Below are 23,885 nucleotides of genomic sequence, written 5' to 3' on the forward strand. Positions count from 1 at the left end.
CCCAGCAGAAATGTCAAAGTTTGTGGTGAAGAGTGGGTGCAGGGAAATGTGGGTTTGGTCCAATGAGGTACAGAGAGAGGTGAAGCAGACCGTGAAATATTGTTGTATTAGTAAACCAAAAAATTAATGTAAACGCAAGTAGTGACTTCACTAAAATCTTGTATCGTACAGGGGTTTTACTCACACAACTTAACCGATTGCTTCACCTCGGTAATCCAGCTCATTGGGTTTGGTCTCATGCAGTGGTTTATTGGAACTGTTCTTTTACGGTTATCATTCTTCGATTGCTACGGCAGCTCCTTCATCTATCTGAATGTACAAAGCTGTGTAGGAATAACCTTCCTACGTCTGAGCAGTTCATGGCGATCAGTATCCTCTTACAAAGCTGCTTTTCTTGTGGTCGCCGTAGAAAATATGTGTCCTTTCGCGGTCACATTTGCAGACAATGTCAATAAGTATTGTCTTTATAAACAGGTGGTTCCTTGTTTCGAAATTCTGAATAATCGATCATATTTTGAGAAAAATCGTGTTACTCGGTTCATTGAACCAACTCTGAGTAGTTCTGTCCTATCAACCTATCTCCTGAAGATAAATTGGTGGCCCTGAAAAGGGTTGTTTGTGTAAATTCAATCAGCGATTCAGCCGGTTCAGGTGTGGCACGCTGAAGGTAACAAACAGTTTGTTTTTTATTTTTTATTATTATAGTCACTTTAACGCTCTTGGTTCATTCGTGACTTGTCCGGGGGTGAGATTTGAACTCGTGACTTTGGCGTGAGTGGTATGGATGCTAACCACTACGCCGGGGTCGCCCCCACAAACAGTTTGTTACCAAGTACCCGTATTCGATTCAACAAATAATACGGTACTTGACATCGAACGAAACGCTAGATGCTATCGACACCACCAAATGGGAGGAGCTTCGGTCAGCTACTGTATGGCTAGTTTCAGTCAGCTACAACCTCGGATAGTTTCATCAACATGATAAACCACTTGTATTAAAATGGATTTTCATCCCAATCAACAAATGATTAAGGTGATACCCTAAGGAAGCCTCAGCGTGAACCTTCAAAGGCACAAATGTCAGCTTCCACAAAACATACAAATTTGAAATTGCTACTCTCTGTTTATAGTAGCACAGCACACAAGAAGTAGGAATTTCAAATTTGTATGTTTTATGGAAGCTGACATTTCCGGAGTGATTTGAGATTTGGGCGTAATTGCTTTTATAAACAAACACGTCAATTACTGATTTCTCTTGAATAAAAGCTCAATCTCACAAACAAACTATAAAATGATAGAGGAATAATTCCTCTACCTCATAGTGTTATTACGTGTCGAGATTAAGCTTTTATTCGCGAGAAATCGGTGCTTGACGTGTTTGTTTACAAATGCAATTACGCCCAAATCTCAAATCACTCTGGATTTGTGCCTTTAAAGTTTCACGCTAAGGCTTCCTAAGAGTATCACCTTAATTTGTTCAAAATATCTCTATGAATTCCGAATCCAAAATATAAAACAGATTCACTTGTGTTATAAAAACTACTTATTTATGAAACTAATTAGTTATTTTTATTTATTACTATTATACACAGTATCGAACTCGTGATTTTTGTATTATTAGACCATTTTCCGTCCATCTGAGCCATCAAGAATGCATACCGATAGTGTGCTCCAATACATTCAAGAGTTATTCATTGCAAATCGGACGTTCCAGAAGAGCTAAGAAGCAGAAGGAGTAAAATTTATGTAATAAAAATTGAGCTTAGCTGCTCCAAACTGAGAAAAGTTGTTCAAAGCTTCAACAAACCATGCTTTGCCAATTTATGGCAACACACTCATTGATTTGTTTTTTTTTTTGTATTCTTGCAGGTTGTGAATTGTGTAAATAATTTATGTGAAAAAATATTGAAATTAAAAAAAAATCAGAATAGCTTCATCCATCTATAGAAGAAGAAAAAAATAGTGTCAGTGATTTGATTCTCCATTGCTCCGCAAAGTGCCACAGTTGTTAGGAACAGAAGCTGCGATCAACCATTATCGACAACGCTCACGCACTCACACACCCGGTGATCGACCATGGCAAAAGTGATACATAACGTTGTGGTAAGTAGGCAAATCAACCGTTTCTACTTCGGACCCATTTCCATTTTGATAGATTGATTTCAATTCAAATCGATTTATTTGTACATGCAGTCCGCCTACGAAAGAAAAAAAAAATGATTGAATTAATTGTTAACGCACCGTCGTCAATGAATTACACAACACGAAACGGTGTCCAATTGTGCTTTAGTAACAACATCTTCAAACGTATCATAATTTGATGTTTCGTTTTTTAATGCGTTGAATTGGATGATACAAAATTAATTACTACTAAAAGCATTTCATTCAATTTTTTACCCTCGACGGATGGAATTATTCGGTTCAATTCAAGTGGGAAGAAACCATCTCGGTCTGACTTCGACAGCTACGCCAATCAACTTAAGCTACTATTTCCATAATCACAGTGCCGTAACATTTTAAGTGAATGTCAACCGCCCAGTAATTATTCCCTATCAACATCACATCACTCAAAATTGGTTGATACTATCAAGTCATTTTCCAGATTGTGGCAGTCTAGTGGCATACTAATTAGCATGACATTAACATTTGGTCACACCTTTTAATAACCGTCATGGTTAATATATACTTACATGTCATTACCAGCTGGCTTCAAACGGCTAGTGGATTAATTTTTTACTACCGAAACTAGTAGGTAATTAATGCAGCAGAACACGCGAGCAACTTTATTAAGCCCTAGGTTAAATTGATAACATGAGACGTTGGGCCTGCCCACAAGTGGCACTCCTTAAGCAGAACAAGTTTTCGAATAGCAAATGCTATGGCTATTAGATTAAATTTTAATCTTTTTTATGAACTTGTTAGCTACCTGTTTTAAGTGGATAATTGAAGCTACTTTGTCGTTGGATGCTGAACATAATTGGAAGTGCACACGCTGCCCAGTAAGACTGTGCCTAGAATTGGTTCTTCCATTGGTCATGCTGACAAATGTTTAAAACAAATCAGAATGCTTGAAATTATAATTAGAAAATTAAATGTACACTGACCCCATAATTATGGATCACTTCCATTTAATTACACTGAATGTAATAGAGGGAATTTTCCAACATTTATCAATGTAATAAGACAAGAGGTTCTCGGTTTTACGATCTGCGGTGACCTTTTGACAGATAAAATTGTAAATCATTGTCGGACCACAAGCACATCAGATAAGATTATAAAACCGGATTAAAAATATCAGAAGACTAGAGAAACCCACGAAAATCTATTGACCCGCATGCTAATACCATTTTTTTTTTCGTTCCATTGATAAGTCTATTAACGAATTTGAACACGTTCAAATCAAAGCTAGGCCCTACTGAATCATTCACAAAAAGGCTTATTAATTTATAAAATTAATTTGTAAACTATTTTCATGTAACTTTCAAAACTTTTCGAATAAAGGGTGTCCCACATCAAATTGCATAACGGAAAAAACGCTGAAGAAAATCAGGCGTAACATTTGAAAACGGCTTAAAACCCAAAACAACATAAATGAGTTTATGCTAACATTGTATTGATAATTTATTGAACTATTTACCGTATTAATCTTAAAATACGCCCTTTGCTTCAGCAAAAGTCGCAAAAGCATTCTGTGTCATGTTTGACACATGATGGTTTATACGCCCTCAGCCGTTTGAGATGATTGTTATTTGTAAAAAGAGTTCGAAGAATTCTACACAGTCGTCGAAGTGACACAGCAACAAAACAAATCATTTGAAAAATTTCCCGTACCACGCAAACATGGATCTTTCTGGCATTGAATTGTTGTTAAGTGAGTGTTTTTTTTTACATTTATGTGCGCTGCCTAGATATTGGTGGTCATTCTGACGTTCTTTTATAGTGTCTCCTTCTTGTCCGTTTCCTGGTGAATCCATAATATTATCACGGATTCACTCAACACAATTTGACTTAGTCTTTTTTTTTTGATAGTCGTGTCATTACAAAGTGTTCGATTATAGTTTTATAAAATTATTGTATTCCTATGGAACATGCTCCTCGGTGGAGGCTTGGCATTTGAACAACAGAATGCACAGAAAATCACATCGCAGCTTATGCCAAATGGCAATGATTTTCAATTTTAAAACAACATTTATCTACTTACAGGAGTGTCAGAACTGACGGCATTCAGCTCTGTATCCAGAGTACCATCTGTAGCTGCATATGTTATTGTGAAAACAGACGAAACGCAGATGCTAGATTATAATAATGTATCATTCCGCTGCCCTACTTCGACCTCCAACACAAGCCGGAAAAGAAGTTTCGAAAATGAACCACTGGATTTAACCAACTCTGGTCCGTTGGATCTTTCATCCACGGTAAGCATACAATCGGAGCATACATTACCGGAACCGTCCCCCATGATTGAGCTGATCATCGACCAACCTGTCGATTTAACAGTGCCTCGACGGGAGGAGAAGAACGTGCCGATTGATTTAGCAATGAAGCGACAAAATTCAACCTTCAATCCTGTCAGTTCATGGAACTGCACGCAGGTAGCTCAGAAACCTGGTTTCATTGAATCCGCTAAGGATGCCAAAGAATCACTCGTCAGATGTTCGTCAGCGGACGAAACCAACGTTGGATGTGGAATCCAATACCGGAAGAATCCATTACGAGATGCTCCAATAAGAAAATTTACCGCTTCGTTAAACGAGAATCTAGCACAGGGTATTCAAAATTCTGTAGACCCAATGATTGCCTTAATTAATGAGGAAACCGAGGATGCTTCGAAAGTTCAAGAACCGCCCACCGGATGTTCGACAGCTGACGAATCCAACGTTGGATGCATAATACAATGAAATGCGGACAGTCATATTATTCTCGTCAACTGTATACACTTAACTTTAAACAAGTGATGGTTTGAATCAGGCAACTTCTGGAATGAAAGCAAGGCCCGTAGGGGCTCTCAGGAGATAGCATCATGCCTTCTTAAAGATCTGCGAAGTACTAAGAAAGAAGTAACACGATTGCAATATTACTCAGACAGATGTGGCGGTCAAAACCTTAACATAACGGTGTGCATGATGTTCACATTCTTCATTGACGAATGTGTCAATGCAAATCGAGAGCTCACAATAACGCATAATTTCATGTGCACTGGACATGATTCACATGGAAGTCGACTGTGTCCATGCAAGTATCGAAAAGGCGAAAAAAGTAGCTGCTATTTATATAGAAACGCCTCACAATTGGGCGGTATTAATCGCTGGCATACGCCGAAAAGTGCCGTTCAGTGTTATCGAAATGGAGCTATCGGATTTCTTGGGGCTCAAGGACCTCGAAATGCTTAACACTAAACATTCAAATTCAATAATGAGCTTCCAATACCGCACATCATCGCCGAGAACTGTTTTCTATAAATATGACGTCCATCCGTATCCATCCTTCGTGTTTCAATCAAAAACGACAGGGGTACCACCACTTCCGGGACCGATTACACTGTCTCGATTACCTTTACCACAAGCCAAACTAGAAGATCTCCGGAAGCTGCTGAAGTATGTGAAAAATAAAGCTTACTACGAGCTTTTCTTGAAGCAGCTGGTCCCGAAGCAGCGTGGAAGGAAGGCAAAAGCAGAGGCAGTCGACCATTTTGAGGCAGATTTATATTACGACGAAGAATTGGAGAACATAAACTGCGTGAACAATGAATCCTTTTCTTTGGATCCTCTCGCGTAAATAAAGAGGGCTTTCATTAATGATATTGGACATTTGACATACATTAACGAGGTTAATTTTCCTAATGTAAGGGAAATACAGCATTCATATTATTTTATTCTTATCTCAAAACTTGACCGTATTCTTCATTAACTTCCCAGTGATTTTCTCTGCTGAGTCAAATTTATCGTTAGCTTGTTGGTGGTTTGAAACGGCATGCTGGAATCCTCGAACCAATGCAAACTGCTCACTAGTAAACTGCACTTAGTTGTGCAAATATACAATTTGAGGCTGGACTAATCTGATGACGGCTGTTGTTGTCGGAGACATGAGCTCGTTCGCTTTGAACGGTAAACGGACTACTTCTTTACTCCCAAATCGATCTCGCTCAGAACCAGCTTGAGGTTGTAAAAAGATTTCCTGTATATTTGATGGTTGTGGCTGTTAATTTGGCACAAAGTTTTTGCAAACGTTGCTCTGCTAAATCCCATGTCAGATTAGTTGACAAATTTGATCGATAGGTAATCCCAGGCCAAAATAATGCATCACAGGACAGTTTCATAGTGGCCTCGAGTCCAGAGATTGATCCACTATATTTTACTAACTCTTCTTTCTTTGAAACCATAAGTACTTTGAATTCATTTCAGATCATGCTTTAGCAGCCTTTTTCAGCAGTGGAAGCTCAAGGCGATGTTTATCTGTATGGTGCATTATTTTGCAAAATAATTTAAATTCAATACTTATTCACATCAATATTGCAATGAAATGCATACATACCCATTTTTGTTACCGTGAATATTATTGTTCAGCAAAACCCTATTCTTTTATTAACTAAGTTGTATACTGCTCCGTATTGAAATCAATTCAAACTGATTATAAAATACATAAAATTGTTCAGTCTACAGCTAATCAAGCAAAAATATCAAAGGACTTGTAAACTATTTACACTTAGCAAAGGGCATCAAATCACGGGCCTATAAACAAACTACCAACACAAAACAAAAAGTAATAGACGTAAATTCAAGGGCGTATGTCAAAACATTTATAGGTAGGGGCATAGAAACCAAAACTCAACATTCGAGCTAGGAAAAGAAAACCTTTATGATATCTCATATACAATTGTTAAAAATAAGTTTGTTTTGTAGTTTATTGCGTTATTTTTATTTTTGTTGAGCTGTCTAAATTTAATTAGAGATTTAAATAAAAATTTCCAAATTTCAATCGCAATTTTCTCGAGTACGCGGTATTGGCTTTTGTGCCGTTTTCAAATGTTATGCCCGAAATTATCCATTGGGTATTTTCTCTTGAAACTTTGGGTGGAAGTAGCTTAGAGTGTATTGTTAACACTGTATTTTTATCGCTGTCAGTTTTTTGAAAGTTGGAAAAAATGGCGTCACCCGAAAAGCAACGTTGCGAATTAATTTTGCGCAAGCACCTGGAAAATACACAACTCTCTCATCGGGACATCGGAAAACAACTCGGAATCGTGCAGTCAACGATGAGTCGTGTGATTAAACGTTACTACAAAACTCTGAGCATCGAACGGAAGAAGAAATGCGGTCAGAATGGATGTGATCAGGATCACAAGCGTGTCGTGAAAGTGTTTAAGCAGAATCCCAATGCTTCGGTCAGGGATGCTTGCAAAAAGTTGAATCTGTCCAAGTCTTTCGTTCAGAGAGCCAAGGATCGGGAGGGACTTCATACGTACAAAGTGCAGATGGCTCCAAATCGTGACGAACAGAAAAATACGGTGGGAAAGTCATGGGCCCGGAAACTGTACACCCAGATGCTGACGAAGCCTCATTGTCTCATCATGGATGATGAGACTTGCGTCAAGGCGGACTTCTGGCAGCTTCTGGGGCTACTGTTCTTCACCAGCCAGCACAAGTTCCGGAGGAAGTAAGGAAGCAGAAACTTTCAAAGTTTGCTAAGAAATACAGGCTTTGACAAGCGATCTGCTCATTTTGCAAACGGAGTGAGCTGTTTGTGACTACTGGGACTGTAAACGGGGAGATCTACCTCAAGGAGTGTCTACAGAAGCGTCTGCTTCCTCTGTTGAAGCAACACGAGGGCCCTACAATGTTCTGGCCGTTATCTAGCTTCATGCCACTATTCAAATGTTGTCCTGGAGTGGTACGAAGCCAACTGGATCACTTTCCTACCGAAGGACATGAATCCCCCCCCCCCCCCCCCAACGCACCGGAACTAAAGCCTATCGAAAAATACTGGACTATTACGAAGCAGGCACTGCGGAAGCATCCCAACGAGGTCAAATCTGAGGAAGACATGAAGAAAAAGTTCTTTTCCGTACAGAAGAAGCTGTAGCCAGATATTTTACAGAACCTAATAAGTGGAGTTAAGCTTAAGGTACGAGCGTACGATAATGGTTTCGAAGTTTAATAAAATAAATTTGTCAAAATCTTATTAATGGGCTATAGTTTATTGTCTGAAAGATTGAAAAGGATCGGTAAACTAGGCAATTCTTTACAGCGTTTTTTTTTTCAGTGATGCAATTTGATGTGGGACACCCTTTAGTTTGGATGCTGTGTACTGAGATACAGTTTTTTGTTATTGTGAACAATATACATGCCTTAAAAAATTAAATTTCATTATAAATGAATTTAATAGTGGCGGAAAAATTAACAATTCATATTCTGGTTTGCTACATTGCTACAAACCCTTTTCTAATTTTGACTATATATGTTTTTAGTATTACTTCTACGTGAAGTCAACGATTTACATGGTTGAAGATGCTAATTTCAAATAACAGACTGTAGTGGTAATTTTTATACGATAGATGTAGTAGATGAAAGCATAGAGTTGATAGTTCCGTTAGAGTACGGCAGTGTGAAGATTGTATATAGATATTAGACAAGCGAGCTAGGACAACTTTCAAGGAAGGTACAAATTGGTTTTTTCATCTCTCTTTACCAAACTCCCCTTTGGAGAGGGATGGTGAGGGGTGTCCCCCCCCGCCACCAAACAATAGTTGCAATTTCCAAACCTACGACTGGATGCCTTCCTTCAAATAACAACTGAAGTGCGGTAAAAAATCGGTAGAACTGTTTCAAACACACAGTTGGTACTTGAGCGGGTCGGTTTTCATCTCTTTTTGCCAGTGGTGGCGGGGAGGGACCATACTACCATACTACCATACCATACTACCTTGCACCGAAAAAATACAAATAAAAAGAAGTTAAGAAAACTGCAAAGATTTACTTGTACATCAATGACAGGGGCAATGAAATGTACACAATCTGTTGCCCTTCTCAATATGCTGCCGTCAATTTGTTAAATTACAGGCAGCAAATAGTGCCCTACAGTTCAAACGTCAAAATAAATTTTTAGATGGCAATCTGGTAGGACATTTAAGTATCCTTAAGAATTTCAACTTAAATTCAGCTGTTAATACAGTGGGCGATTTGATGGTTTTCAAGACAAACTATGATGTTCCCTTCAAAGTGGTTGAATCAAGCCGCCATATATGGGACTCTGGTGGGCCACATCTACGTCCAGGATATGTTGTATTTTACACCGACGCACAGTGGTCTAAAAGTGTCAAAACGTGCGTTTTTTAGTTTATGCTAAAACCGTACATTTAAGCCATATAGTGTCTCGGGAGAAATTTGTGCACTTAAAAACCACTTCTTATGGGCTTAGCCATTTTATGATTAATCTATCTAGCAGGGAGATAAAAAAATTACTTTTTTGTATGTCGAGATAAAATGGTGCCTTGAACAAAGCTTTAGACAATATTAAATCAAACATTTTTGCTGAAGACGTCAACCCACTATCTCTTGCGTTTACAGAGATATGTAATGTTTTTGGTAAGAGCCTTCATAAAATCAATATTATGCAAATAAGTTTTCAGGAAGCAATTTTTTAACGTTTATATTTTCGACACAACTGTTTCTTTTAAATACGCCATTTTGTCTTCGGAAGCAAGTCCCCATCTTTAATATTTCTTAAGATATTCAAGATTTTTTATAAAAAAAAGAGATTTCGCGTTTTGAGACAATAATATTGTATTCTAGTACAATAAACTCCGGTGAAAACAATACCTACAAAAGATTAAAAGTTTTCCTCTCCTTGTTAATCTGCTTAATGCTATTGGTCTGCTTGCGTTTTCTTACTTTTTCTTAACTTCAACAAGACAATATAGGAAGATTTATTCTACAACTTTAAAGCTTAGTTACCTCCCTAAGCGGCCCCCGGCTCCTAATTCTTTTGTTTATCTACTTTATGTTATTATATTCAGTTTTCAGTTTCTTATTTAAGTTAATTTGATGATTATGATATCTCATTAGTCTAATTTAATAAATAATTGACTGGAAGTAAGCAAGCAACAGAGTTCTATTCGTCGTGTGCGGCTTTTCCACTCGAAACTCATTGTCCGAAAGTAGCCCCGACGGTCTCCTGGCGAGGAAGCAATTTGGCCCACCGCGGTGACCTGGTCGGTCACTCTGATGGGTGAATTTCTCTGTGTTGACTGACTGTGCGTATCTTGTGTGCAAAAGAATTATAAATTACCCGAATTTATCCACCTATGGTGTGATCAGACCCTTCTTACTTATTTAAGTTTATTTATTTTATTGTCATTATCAGTGACCAAGCCCCCAACCCTCGTGTCATCCAGTGACGCTACGCCACTGCCTGGGGGTACCCGGAATATATCCGGGTGTAGTCTATTTGGTGAGGCTACCAATCACCTTATCATCGTATTTTAATATGATTTAATGGGTTTTAATTCAATTCATATTCAAGCAACTTCCCCGGGGTACCCGGAACATGTCCAAGTGTGTCCAATGTGGTCTGGAACACTTAACACGACTTGCATTGATCTTATTTTTGAATTATGTAGTAATTTGATGTGTCGCATGATGGTTTTGATACGATTTCCGTTAAATCCGAGCGTGAGCGCATTCATTCCGTTAGATACACACACACATACACACATACACACATACACACGTACACACACACATACAGACATCTTCCGATCTCGTCGAGCTGAGTCGAATGGTATATGATGGTTTTGATACGTTTTCCGTTAAATCCAGCGTGAAGGCCCATATTCACCGGATCTTATTCCGGCCATATCTCCGGAACCGGTTCACCGATTCCAAAACCGTTCAAAAGCGTTCAATAAGACCCCAAGACCTATCATTTGGCGCCGAGTTTGTCCAAATCGGTTGAGCGGTTGCTGAGAAACGTGAGCGCATTCATTTCGTTACATACACACACACATACACACATACACACATACACACACACACACAGACATGTTCCGATCTCGTCGAGCTGAGTCGAATGGTATATGACACTCGGCCCTCCGGGCTTCGGATCGATAAATAGTCGGTTTTTCAAGTGATATCTCTACCCTTCTTTGTAAGAAAGGTAAAAAAAGAGAGAGAAGTCCATACACCAAGGCCTCTACCATAGCATAGGGGAAACTTGATGGGGACTTCTCTCGCTCTGACCTCGCTATTTGACCAAAGTTGACGCACAGTTGGGTTGCATACTTTTAACCGCCAGAAGATTTAATGAAACTATATTAAAGAACCTTCAAATTGACGTTCTAAGATCACGAATAGCTTATTTGGTTGTGGAGTAATCTCTTCTGAAAGTTGAAATTTTAAAAAATATCTCAAATCCAGTGTTGTAACCCAGAAGGATCTTGGCACTTTAGAGCAAAATCGAAAAAGATATTTGTTCAGAATGCCAAAATAAGCGTTTTGGCCAAGTTTGGCTCAAATCGGTGACATCGACCACATTTTTTTTTAACTCTGTACCCACTGGAATGACCCATACATAAAATTACAATAGTTCAAGACGTTGTATTTGTGATATACTTATTCACTAGAGTCTGTGTATCAAAGTCACGTCAAGAGAAAAACTGTGGAACTCGCATCATGGTTTTTTGAAAGATTCTCTTCCATTTCATATGACAACAGCGGACTTCGAAGAGCTTACAAAGAATCGTAACGTTTGTTTACTTTGCTCGATAGATAGCCGGTTTGACAGTTAAATAGGTTTACTTGGTAAGTTTTAACGTGGTTACTGTGGTTTAGATTTAAGCTGAGGAACGAGCTTTTATTTTTTTCCTTGTTGCAGATGTTTTCGTCTAAGAAAAAGTGGCTTCGGATTCCCAACGGTGGTGTGTTCCGTATTGCCACCCTAATGAAATTGGTATGGTTATTTTGCTTAACGACGAAATCGATTAACGACCCCATTCTAGTCGAAATTCTAGTACTGTTCGTTTTGATCCGCTATGAAAGTTTGACCGATATAATGAGGGGTTCGAGAATTTTACTATGTTTCGAGGGGCACATCGATTAGTTTGGGACCGAAGATAGTACCAAAGCTGAGCCAAAAAGTTGAGCACGTTTCTTCGGGATCTTCTGGTCTTAGGGTTACCTCTATGGTAGTAGCATAGAGGTAACTCTAAAACCAGAAAGTCCCGAAGAAACGTGCTCAATTTTTTGGCTCAGTTCTGGTACTATCTTCGGTCCCAAGCTAATCGATGCACCCCTTGAAACATAGGAAAATTCACGAACCCCCTTATTTTGTCGGTCAAACTTTCATTGAGAAACAAAACAAACATAGTGTAGTACTAGAATTTCGACTAGAATGGGGTACGTTAATCGATTTGCTTGGGACCAATAGACTAGTCAAGTAGTGAGCCAATTTAAAATCATTAGTTTTCACCGGTTGGTAAAATTGCTGTGACCAATTCATCTGATATAAATCAGTAAGCCAAAAAATATCTGACTCGGCTATTTAAACCGTTAGCATTCGGAATTTACGTATTCAATCAGATTCTCCCTCGGTAGAGAAAATTGTTCGGCTGCCGTTCAGTTTACGCTTCTTTCCTTCTACTGCTGTCAGTTCTGAGTCGACCTGGTTGGTCACTTGGTTGGAAGAATTTACACTTGTTCGGCAATCTGCTTGTAGGCGTGGATGGCTATTTTGATTCTGTTTTTTTTTTTTTTTAAAACTCTTTATTTGTTCCAAATTTAATATAAATTACATTTCATTTTTAACCTAGGTGCTCCAGTTACCACAGTAACTTACCAGCCTTAATTGTTATGATATATATAAGTGTTTTTTTACATTTTTCCTGTCTTGGCAATTCAGTATTTTAAACAGGTTTTTTTTTAAAACCTGCATGTCAGTATAACAATTGATATCTTAAAACTAAAAACTAAAACTAAATCTTATCTAAGTATAAAGAAGATTAATCGTTGCAGGCAACTTCAAAATCATCTTCAGAACTTTGTTCTGAATCCTTTGAAGTGCTTTTTTTTTTCTGGTAGTGCAACAACAAGACCATATTGGCACAGCGTAAAGCATGGCCGGTCTAAAAACTTGTTTAAATATTAGAAGTTTATTCGTCAGGCAAAGTTTGGATTTCCTGTTTATAAGAGGATACAAACATTTTATATATTTGTTACATTTGGCTTGAATGCCCTCAATGTGATCTTTAAAAATTAATTTTTGGTCAAGTATTAATCCAAGATATTTCACTTGCTTTGACCAGGAAATTGGAACTCCGTTCATAGTGACTATGTGACTACTACTAGGTTTCAAAAACAAACTTCAAGGCTTATGTGGAAATATTATAAGTTGAGTTTTGGAAGCGTTGGGAGAAATCTTCCATTTTTGTAAATAAGAAGAGAAAATATCTAAACTTTTCTGCAGTCTGCTGCAAATAACACGAAGACTTCTTCCTTTAGCGGAAATGCCTGTGTCATCAGCGAACAAAGATTTGTGGCAACCCTGAGGCAAATCAGGGAGGTCCGAAGTGAAAATGTTATACAATATAGGCCCAAGAATGCTACCCTGAGGAACTCCTGCTCTTACAGGTAGTCGATTAGATTTGGAATTTTGATTCTGTGATGCTCGCTTACACACATCCAACATTTCGTTACAATTATGTGGGATTCATCATCGCAGAATGTTAGTTGAGACCGCATGAACGGAGGATGTAATAAACCAAGCTGCGGTCCAATACAAGAAAATTGGAGATGGAAAATATGGAGTGTAGGAGAGTAGAGGTAACTATTAATTTATAATATTTGGAAAAGGGCTATTAGAACCCTTTGAAATTTGGCTAAGCAATCCCAACAGGGTATTAGACTTTATAAAAGGAGTTGAGCCTACACAACAAAAAATTAATTTAGATATCACATCAAAGTGGATGCACTTCAATCGTGTCAAAAGTATGGTTTAATATTACTATTAAGAAAGGACAAAATGTTCATGCATACCGTGCATGAACTGACATTACGCTGCTTTTACTGCATTTGTTTATTTTTGTGGCCATAAAAATTTCATGAGATTTCCGACATGATTGAAGTGCATCCTCTTGGATGTAATATGAAAATTTATTTTTTACTGTGTAGGTGGGGCTGCATGCTATGTCAAGCAATGTATATCACACCTTAATTGTATGTAGATATTTTCAAACACTTCACTGCAGTTGACATGTTTTGAAAGAATTTACTTCAAAATAGACTGAGCACGTAAAAAAATAACGTGAACAGCAGCAAACAGGAATCAATCATAATAAAGTCATAATAAATGAAATAAACATTTACAATTCCATCCTTCGCATATGTGAAAACTCTAAAACTAAATGTCTACAGAGTTTTGCATCCGGAATCTGATACCTACATCCAATCATCGCTATTTAATTCATCATCATTAAAAACTTGTCTGTTGCCCCGCTGACATCGCTGAGCATCCGCCTGATCATCCGCCTGATCATAGTCTCTGCAGCCGTTACGCGCAGTCAATTGTTTCAAGTTCATCATTATTATGCGACGCTTCTCACGGTCTCCGTAACGGTGCACAATCTATCATCAACACCTTAGAATTAGATGCGCGCCATACGATCAAGCCCCTCATCAGCACGAATGACTCGTGAGCAAACACAACATCACCTAGCTGTGATCCACATAGTGCTTCAAATCGAACTGACAACCCGCACATTAGTCGGAATATCAATTGGTTTGTCAGTCTGCATGTTGAAATCGATCTCCGGTGGCTGTTGGACGGGTGACCTTGCGTAAATCTTCTGCCGTTTCATTTCCTCGTACTGTTTTTTTTTTTTTGAACATTTGCACATTTCCGAGACCCTAGCCGTGAATCTCCATCCGCCGTTAGTCGTATTTTATTTGATCGCTTTTTGCTTCTTCACTCCAATGCCTACATAAACATCATGTCGCCGCGCTCCATGCCATCGACCGGCACACAGACAGCAACCACGACAGAGGTAAAAATTAACGTTTCGGAACTAAGTGACCGTTAATGAGCGCGCGGTTTGCCTGGCTTGGAAGTGCGACCTTGATCTTGTACTGAAACGAACTTAAATGTTGAAGTCACGAGCAGAGTAATCACTGCGGAACATCATAAAGGGATCCTGCTAAGATGAATCGTGATTGGGGAATGAGTGTGATTGCTGCTCTCGGAATGAGTCAGGTGTTATTTATGGTCCTTAATGTAAATGACTTATAGCAGATTAAATCGATCGACATTTCCACACACTTTTATGGGCGAATTTATATGAGGAATTACGTATATAATTAATATGCCCATTAGGGTACTTCGAAGCAAAAAACATATCTGCGATCCCGAAATAGGAGTCTGTGAAAAAAATTATTTAAATTTCTGAAGATTTAAATGGGCGCGCAAAATGTTTGAACTTTGTATGGAGATTACATGGAAGCAGTTAAAATTTCTCAAATATCGCTCTCACTTTGGTTCGAATCATCAAAACGCTGTAAGCGCCGCCGGTGGTGTAGTAGTAAGCGTGACTGCCTCTCACCCCAAAAGGCCTGGGTTTAATCCCAGTTGGCACCGTCAGTATTTTCTGAGGCATAAAATCTCTAATCATGTCTTCCTTCGGAAAGGAAGTAAAGCCATTGGTCGTCGGTCCATGAGTTGATGGGTTGATAGGTAGGGTCCAGGTGTGGGAGCTGCCACCCTGGCGTCGGTAAGATTAGTACCCAGTACGGAAAACAAGTTTTTTTTCCTTGATAATGTTTTCCGTCGATCTTGTTTCATAGTAGTATTTCTAACTGAAAACCATCATCTTAGATTTCAAGATGACATCGGACGTCGGACATCGATTTAAGGTCTCTAGACGTCACCTTGATTACGAAAATATAAATATTGAAGGGTATTTGACAGTATTTCCGACTTTTTCCGAAACCAGAAGCCACCATATTGGATTTCAAAATGGCGTAGGACTGTGATATCTGGTCTGATTCCAAAAATTGAAAGGATAGTTAGAAAAGTTTGTCAGTTGGATTTTTCAATAAATTTTACCATATTTGAGATAATTGGGTTCAAACACCAGTTTTCCAATGAACCAACAAAAATTGCGGACGCGTGACCTCAGACCTTAAGAGGTTTACTAAAAAAATCGATATTCCAGTCTAAACTCCTAATTTATTCTAATGAGCCGTCTATGAGTTATTTCGAAAAAAAAAATAAAATCATTCACCTCGAACCGACCCGTGTCTGATTCGGAAGTTTTCCAGTTGGTTTCGGGGCCAACCTCCCCAGTAAAACATCCACAAAAGAAAAGTTAAAACGGAAAACCGGGTGACATGAAAATTCCCCAACTAGATTCACTTTCTACTCATCGGGCTACAAAATGGTGAGTTGACAACCTGGAAGGAGCGGAATACCTAGCCCTGGTCCTCACAAGTTCCTACTTCACGCCTCCTCGAGTCATATGATAACAAAAGACTACCAGCTGAAACATGGACACAGCTGGGTGGCGTAGTCCCAGTGCGGCAATTGCAAAGTGAAGTGGTGCGACGCGAACACTGGCGCGGTAACCATAGTACGGTGATAGAGGAAATGCTTAACCAAACCTGAGCGCTTGTTCACCATGGAGGTGCGCCTCAAAACGGCGTCTGTTCTCCATGTTAGGAGCGGCTGATCACCGTCCTAGTGCCAGCGTGGGACTCTAAACAGAGCTGTGCACGATGGTCCCCCGGCGAGACAGGGGGTTGGGGCAGGCCCAACAAGCCGCCCTGGAAAAAAAAACAAAGTTGCAAATACCGAAGAAAGAAATACGGATCGGAACAATCGGCACAGACCTACGCGACGAAATAAGGACTACGATTGGAAACTCGGAACATGGAACTGCAAATCGCTCGGCTTCCCGGGTTGCGATAGGTTAATCTATGACGAACTTCAACCACGCAACTTCGAAGTCGTAGCACTGCAGGAACTTTGCTGGACGGGACAAAAGGTATGGAAAAGCGGGCATCGAGCGGCTACTTTCTACCAGAGCTGTGGCACCACCAACGAGCTGGGAACCGGCTTTGTAGTGCTGGGTAAGATGCGCCAACGCGTGATTGGTTGGCAGCCGATCAACGCGAGGATGTGCAAGTTGAGGATTAAGGGCCGTTTCTTCAGCTACAGTATCATCAACGTGCACTGCTTACACGAAGGGAGACCCGACGACGAGAAAGAAGCGTTCTATGCGCAGCTGGAGCAGGTGTACGACGGCTGTTCGCAACGGGACGTCAAAATCGTCATCGGCGACATGAACGCTCAGGTAGGACGGGAGGCAATGTATAGACCGGCAATCGGGCCAAACAGCCTGCATGCCGTATCGAACGACAACGGCCAACGATGCGTGAACTTTGCAGCCTCCCGGGGTATGGTAGTTCAAAGTACCTTTTTCCCCCGCAAGGATATCCACAAAGCCACCTGGAGATCACCTGACCAACACACAGAAAACCAAATCGATCACGTTCTAATCGACGGGAAATTCTTCTCCGACATTATCAACGTCCGCACGTACCGCAGTGCGAACATAGATTCGGACCACTACCTAGTTGCAGTATGCATGCGCTCAAAACTCTCGACGGTGCATAACACACGTCGAAGTCGAACGCCACGACCCAACATTGAGCAACTACGGGACACCGGAGTTGCCCAGGACTACGCGCAGCAGCTGGAAGTTGCACTACCCACGGAAGAGCAGCTTGGCGCAGCTTCTCTTGAAGATGGCTGGAGGGACATCCGTTCAGCCATAGGTAGTACTGCTGTAGCGGCACTAGGTACTGCAATCCCGGACCGAAGAAATGACTGGTTTGACGGCGAATGCAAACTGTTAGTAGAGGAGAAGAATGCAGCACGGGCGAGAATGCTGCAACACCGCACGAGATTGAATGTGGAGCGATACAGACAAGCGCGGAACAGACAAAACTCGGTTTTCCGAAGGAAGAAGCGTCAGCAGGAAGATCGAGATCGCGAGGCGATGGAAAATCTGTACCGCGTAAACGACACACGGAAGTTCTACGAGAAGCTAAATAGTTCGTGCAAAGGCTACGTGCCGCAAGCCGATATGTGCAAGAACTTGGACGGTAACCTTCTCACGAACGAGTGTGAGGTGATTGAGAGGTGGAAGCAGTACTATGACGAGCACCTCAACGGTGAAGCAGCAGAAAACGAAGGTGGCACGGCAACAGACCTTGGAGCACGCGCAGAAGACGACAGGCTACCGGCCCCTGATCTTCAAGAAGTTGAGGAGGAGATCGGTCGGCTGAAGAACAACAAAGCAACTGGTGTAGATCAACTACCAAGTGAGCTATTGAAATACGGTGGTGAAGCACTGGCTAGAGCGCTGCACTGGGTAATTGCCAAGATTTGGGAGGAGGAGATATTACCGGAGGAGTGGATGGAAGGTGTCGTATGCCCAATCTACAAAAAGGGCGACAAGTTGGATTGCTGCAACTACCGCGCGATCACACTGCTGAGCGCCGCCTACAAGGTACTCTCCCAAATTCTATGCCGCCGTCTGTCACCATATGCAAGAGAGTTCGTGGGGCAATACCAGGCGGGATTCATGGGTGCCCGCGCTACCACGGACCAAATTTTCGCGATTCGGCAGGTTCTGCAGAAATGCCGCGAATACAACGTGCCCACACATCATTTGTTCATCGATTTCAAATCCGCATACGACACAATCGATCGAGATCAGCTATGGCAGATTATGCACGAGTACGGATTTCCGGATAAACTGACGCGATTGGTCAAGGCGACGATGGATCGAGTGACGTGCGTTGTTCGAGTATCGGGGACACTCTCGAGTCCCTTTGAATCTCGAAGGGGGTTACGGCAGGGTGATGGACTTTCGTGTCTGATGTTCAACATCGCGTTAGAAGGTGTGATCAGAAGAGCTGGGATAGACACGAGTGGCACGATATTCAGGAAGTCCATCCAGCTCCTTGGTTTCGCCGATGACATTGACATTATGGCACGGAACTTTGAGATGATGGCGGAAACGTACATCAGACTGAAGGCTGAAGCTAGGCGGATTGGACTTGCCATCAACGCATCAAAGACAAAATATATGAAAGCAAGAGGTTCTAGGGAAGACAATGTTAGCCTCCCACCCCGAGTTCAGATTGACGGTGACGAAATCGAGGTGGTCGATGAGTTCGTGTATTTGGGCTCACTGGTGACCACCGAAAATGATACCAGCAGAGAAATTCAAAGACGCATTATGGCAGGGAATCGTGCCTACTTTGGACTCCGGAGGACGCTCCGGTCGAATAAAATTCGCCGCCGCACGAAGTTGACTGTCTACAAGACGCTGATTAGACCGGTGGTCCTTTACGGCCACGAGACCTGGACTATGCTCGTGGAGGACCAACGCGCCCTTGGTGTTTTCGAACGGAAGGTGTTGCGTACCATCTACGGTGGAGTGCAGATGGATGACGGAACGTGGAGGAGGCGAATGAACCACGAATTGCACCAGCTGCTGGGAGAACCATCCATCGTCCACATTGCAAAAATTGGGCGACTACGGTGGGCTGGGCACGTCGTAAGAATGCCGCACGACGACCCAGTGAAAATGGTTCTAGAAAGCGACCCAACAGGAACAAGAAGAAGAGGCGCGCAGCGGGCAAGGTGGATCGACCAAGTAGAAGGTGACCTGCGGACCCTTCGCAGACTACGAGGCTGGCGAACTGTGGCCATGGATCGAGTAGAGTGGAGACGACTTCTTCGGACAGCAGAGGACAACAAGGCCTTAGCCTGATTGGTCTGAGTATGTATCCTGCAATATGGTACACTTGGTTACGTTCGGAATTATCGAACACACGGTCATTAAAAATTTCATCCGAATACTCGAACTCCACATGATCCAACTGCAACACCAGGAAATTTAGTTTTTAAGATTTTTAATTATGAAATATTATTTGATAAATTTACCAGATTATTATCTTCCGGTTTTGAGTTTGAGTCCGCTTGACTAGTGGTTGATTTCATTTTACGGATATCTTCAGTCAAGTTAACTAGCCATTTTCTGTCGTCTAGTTCATATGAAGATGATGGAATTTCAGTCATGAATTGAGACACTGAAAGCAACTTAAGATTATCCTTAAATTGTAAAGCTGTGGGACGTTTCTGCTTAAACCGTAGCAACGAAAAAATGTTCTCCACGCAAACCTTGCTGTGCAGAGATAGGAATAATGCTCGATTACTAAGAAATAATGTTGCAAGCGTAGAATTGAGTTTGTGCACAGAATGGTAGATGCTTGCCAAGGTTTACATCTCTTGCTTTCACCAACCTTACAACCATATATAAAAATACTGTATGACTTTAGAAAACCTATTGCTTGGTTGTAAGCGTCAGTATTAGACAAGCTGAGGAATAGCTCACATCTTGAAGTCATCAACTTGAACCATTTCCACACAAACTCGATGAAAAACGCTGAAGTCAGAAGTTCCGACCTGTTCAATCCCGCGCTCATGAAGCGTAGGGCAGCTGATACATCATGGTTTACTAATTTGTAAGAATTACACACCTTCATTGCGTCTAGTTTGTTTCCGTTCATGAAATCAACTTCTCTGAACGTCAGTCGAGACGCCATTTTCAAACTTTTGCCTTTTTCAAACTCTACCAACTCCTTCAAATGAAAAATGTTGGCGACGTTATAGGTTAAACCGTTTTCGGTAACAATCTCATCAGGAAAGTAAATAAAACGGTTTTTAACCCATCCTTGCACGCAGCTTTTAAAAACATGGGTCGCGTCTGGCAAAATTTCGATTTTATCGGCACTTCGAAGAGGATGCACAAGGGGTTTGCTGTCCAACACATGATCCTTGGAATGATTGAGTCCGAAATTGTTCCACATGCGGATGTTGTTGGGTCCACAATCTGTGGTGACAAAGTGCACCTTGAGTCCTAAGGTTTCTGCGCTCTGAATAACGTCGATGACCAGCGTTTTCAAAAAATTCTCAGGAATGGTGTTTCCAGTGAAGTGATACGCCACGACTTGTTTCCATCTACTGTGAACTCCTACTAGCATCAGGATGAGGCCATGAGTCGCTTTCCTGGTTTTCCCAGGGATTGTCGTGTTACCAAACATTTTTTTATTATTATTACAGTGTGAAAGACTTTGGTCAATAGCCATTTCATCTAAGACCAGACCACAGTCACGATCTGCTGGAGACATACACTGAACTTTTCTTTTCAACAGCTCAAACACTTCGTGGAGGATGCTAGTATCGAAATGCACATCCTGAAAGTACCTCTGCTGGGTACGAATCGATGGAATAGGGTAGTGTTTCTTGTTTCGAAGAAAATTGTACCCTTTTGCCCCGCAAGCAAATCGTGTTTCAAAACTGTCTATAATTGCCTCATCAGGCCATCGCTGCTACTGCCCATGTTTGCATAGTTGACGTAAGAGCCACAATGACCAAAATCCACTTTTTTGTTTCTACGCATTCTTAACCATATAATACACAAACTCCACATGCAAACTCATTTTTTTGTTGTTCAGAAACATGTGAGTAATATTGAGAAAACGATTTGGCGTAAGTGCCGTTTCAATGCAAAAATGACGTCCCTCCATACAGGTTGCAATATTTCAAATATAAAAATCCTGCTATTTGTCACATGTACACTTGAACCCATATCATTCAAGCTGCTTTTACACGCTTTTGCATTCTAAATATTCAGCATACACACTAGCTTTGTACGTGGTTCGTCAAACACGCCATCAAGCCGTTTAACGTACTGAACCTTTTCTTATAGCGTTCGAGGCGCTTTCACTCTTCAAATATGATAATTTTTATATTGACCTGTTTTGAAGTATTGAACGATTTGCAAATTATTTTCTTTGAAAATTTTTCTTCATATTTATGAAATCACAACAACGTTATATTCAGTTCAACATATGATATATTTAAGTCCAAGTTTACATCGATTAAATCAACACCGCCATTCTAAACATCTTCACCTGATTCAGTCTCTGGCAAATTTATCGAATAGTCACGTTTCTCCTCCGGCATCAAGGGCAAAAGCTTTTTAATAATAATATCCTTCTGAGATTTTTGGATTCCACTTGCTTCTGTTTGACGTTGAAGCTGATCAACCAAATTGAATGACGGTTTGGAAACCTCCTTCAGCTGTTTTTTCGTCAGTATCTGTAGTGTTTTCATTTCGTCGTTGTAGTTATAGGAATATTGTGTGTTAAAAAAACCTCTGGTAAAGATGACATGTTTGATGTTTGCCATCTTTGGTCGGTCTTTGAGCTTAGTTAGTACAGACTGTTTGAACTGGAATAAACATTCAAAGAAATCCTCCGGTTCCATCACAAAAAACTTGTGGCTTAATGTCACTTCCAGATTTTTCCACGCAGTCAACGAAATCAGGGAAACTGTAAACTTCTCCTCGAGGGACACGCTTCATCGTGCGCTCAATCGATGCATGAAATGAATCCGCTGACATATAAGTATGCCCGGGCTCCAGATACTTCAAATTAATTTGATGGGTTTCAATGGCCGGAGAGTTGATAAGCAAGGCCAGCAAGACCATCAAATTCCAGTTCTTATTTTGCGCCGAGCAGTTATCAAGCCACAAAGTGATAACGAACTTGGACCCAAGAGAAGAGAAAAATTTGTAAAAAACACTGGCAATGTGATAAGCTTTTCGTCCTGCAATCACATCGTTCCACAAAAAAGCATAAACGGGACCGTTCCGAGAGCCACCCAGTGGAGCAAACGTTTCATTGTAAGCAACGATCCTTTTGCAAAAAATGACCTCCTTAAAGGATTCCATTCTTGGAAGCTGAACCACCTGCATTAATATGATGAGTAAGAAATTGGACTCGTAAATTCATATTTATAAGTTACCTTTTGAAGATCGACCGAGAAAACCGATCCGTTCATCGTCACGTTCGACCGATCGCTGTCGTACTTCTCCCGCCCCGAAATTGCCCGTGCGATATGATCCTTCCAATTCAAACACATCTCGCATGCGGTCCGGTTTGTAGAAGATCCTTCTTCTAGCTCGTTGTTGTCTGTTTTAGAAGAGTGTCCAGTTTGATTTTCGTGGATGTGATGGGCATGGCACCGTTCACATTCTTCGTGTTCAAGCTGTTTGAATTTTATGTTCAATGCCTTCAACATTTTGCAATAAAACCCATAACTGCAACTTTCTTCCTTTTCATCCAACTGGCGCTCGTTAAATAGACCGTACATTTTCTGGGCCGAAAGGTCAGACGGCAGATAAAGCGCGTGTGGTACGTGCTCTCGGCGATAATGCGAGTTTGTCGGTGAGTAACGGAAAATGTCTTGTTTGACGGTATCTTTAAGAGTTCTAGGCCGGGTGTATCTTCCACGTTTCTTTGCTGGTGCTCCATCCTTATGCGCTTGGTCGTGGTATCGATAGATCATGTTGCTAAAGTTAGCATGATTAAAGATTACCTTAATTAGATATTTATTGTTACTAAGAAAATACGAACCTGCTTTTGATATCGTAGCCCAACGTATTCAGGAAGAATGCGCAGCATACATCATGTGGTACTCCTCTTTCGTCTTCAAGTTGGTAATCGTAGGAAAATTGTCTCCGAAAGTTCTGGGTAGTAGGATTCACCTGGCCACGCCGTCGTTTTACAGGGCTACGCTTGCTGAACTGCAAAACGAACGACTTTTGTTCCGTTCCCGACAATCCCCAGAACCATGAATTGATGTCAGATCTTCTGTCACGTCCAATTTTGCCGCAACACACTGCTCTGCATCCACAATCTTTCAAAATGGGCCTCCGGTCAGATAACCTTTTTTCCCGGCGCTCTGTTTTTTCCGAGGTTCGC

At 40.9% G+C, this 23,885-nt stretch overlaps 1 protein-coding gene across 1 annotated transcript in view; it reads left to right on the forward strand.

Annotated features, from left to right (window-relative positions):
* GV1 overlaps nucleotides 1–23,885 on the forward strand; it is a 184,118-nt gene that overhangs the window by 24,994 nt on the left and 135,239 nt on the right. Inside the window, exon 2 of the mRNA XM_065228461.1 lies at nucleotides 1,870–2,103. Within this exon, the coding sequence (XP_065084533.1) occupies nucleotides 2,077–2,103 (27 nt within the window). The 5' untranslated portion in view covers nucleotides 1,870–2,076. The remainder of the gene's footprint in view (nucleotides 1–1,869; nucleotides 2,104–23,885) is intronic.

Source organism: Ochlerotatus camptorhynchus, unplaced genomic scaffold (genome assembly GCF_037179485.1).
Source record: "Ochlerotatus camptorhynchus isolate MF236.1 unplaced genomic scaffold, CSIRO-AGI_Acam_v1.1 ptg000291l, whole genome shotgun sequence".
NCBI classification, from domain to species: Eukaryota; Metazoa; Arthropoda; class Insecta; order Diptera; family Culicidae; genus Ochlerotatus; species Ochlerotatus camptorhynchus.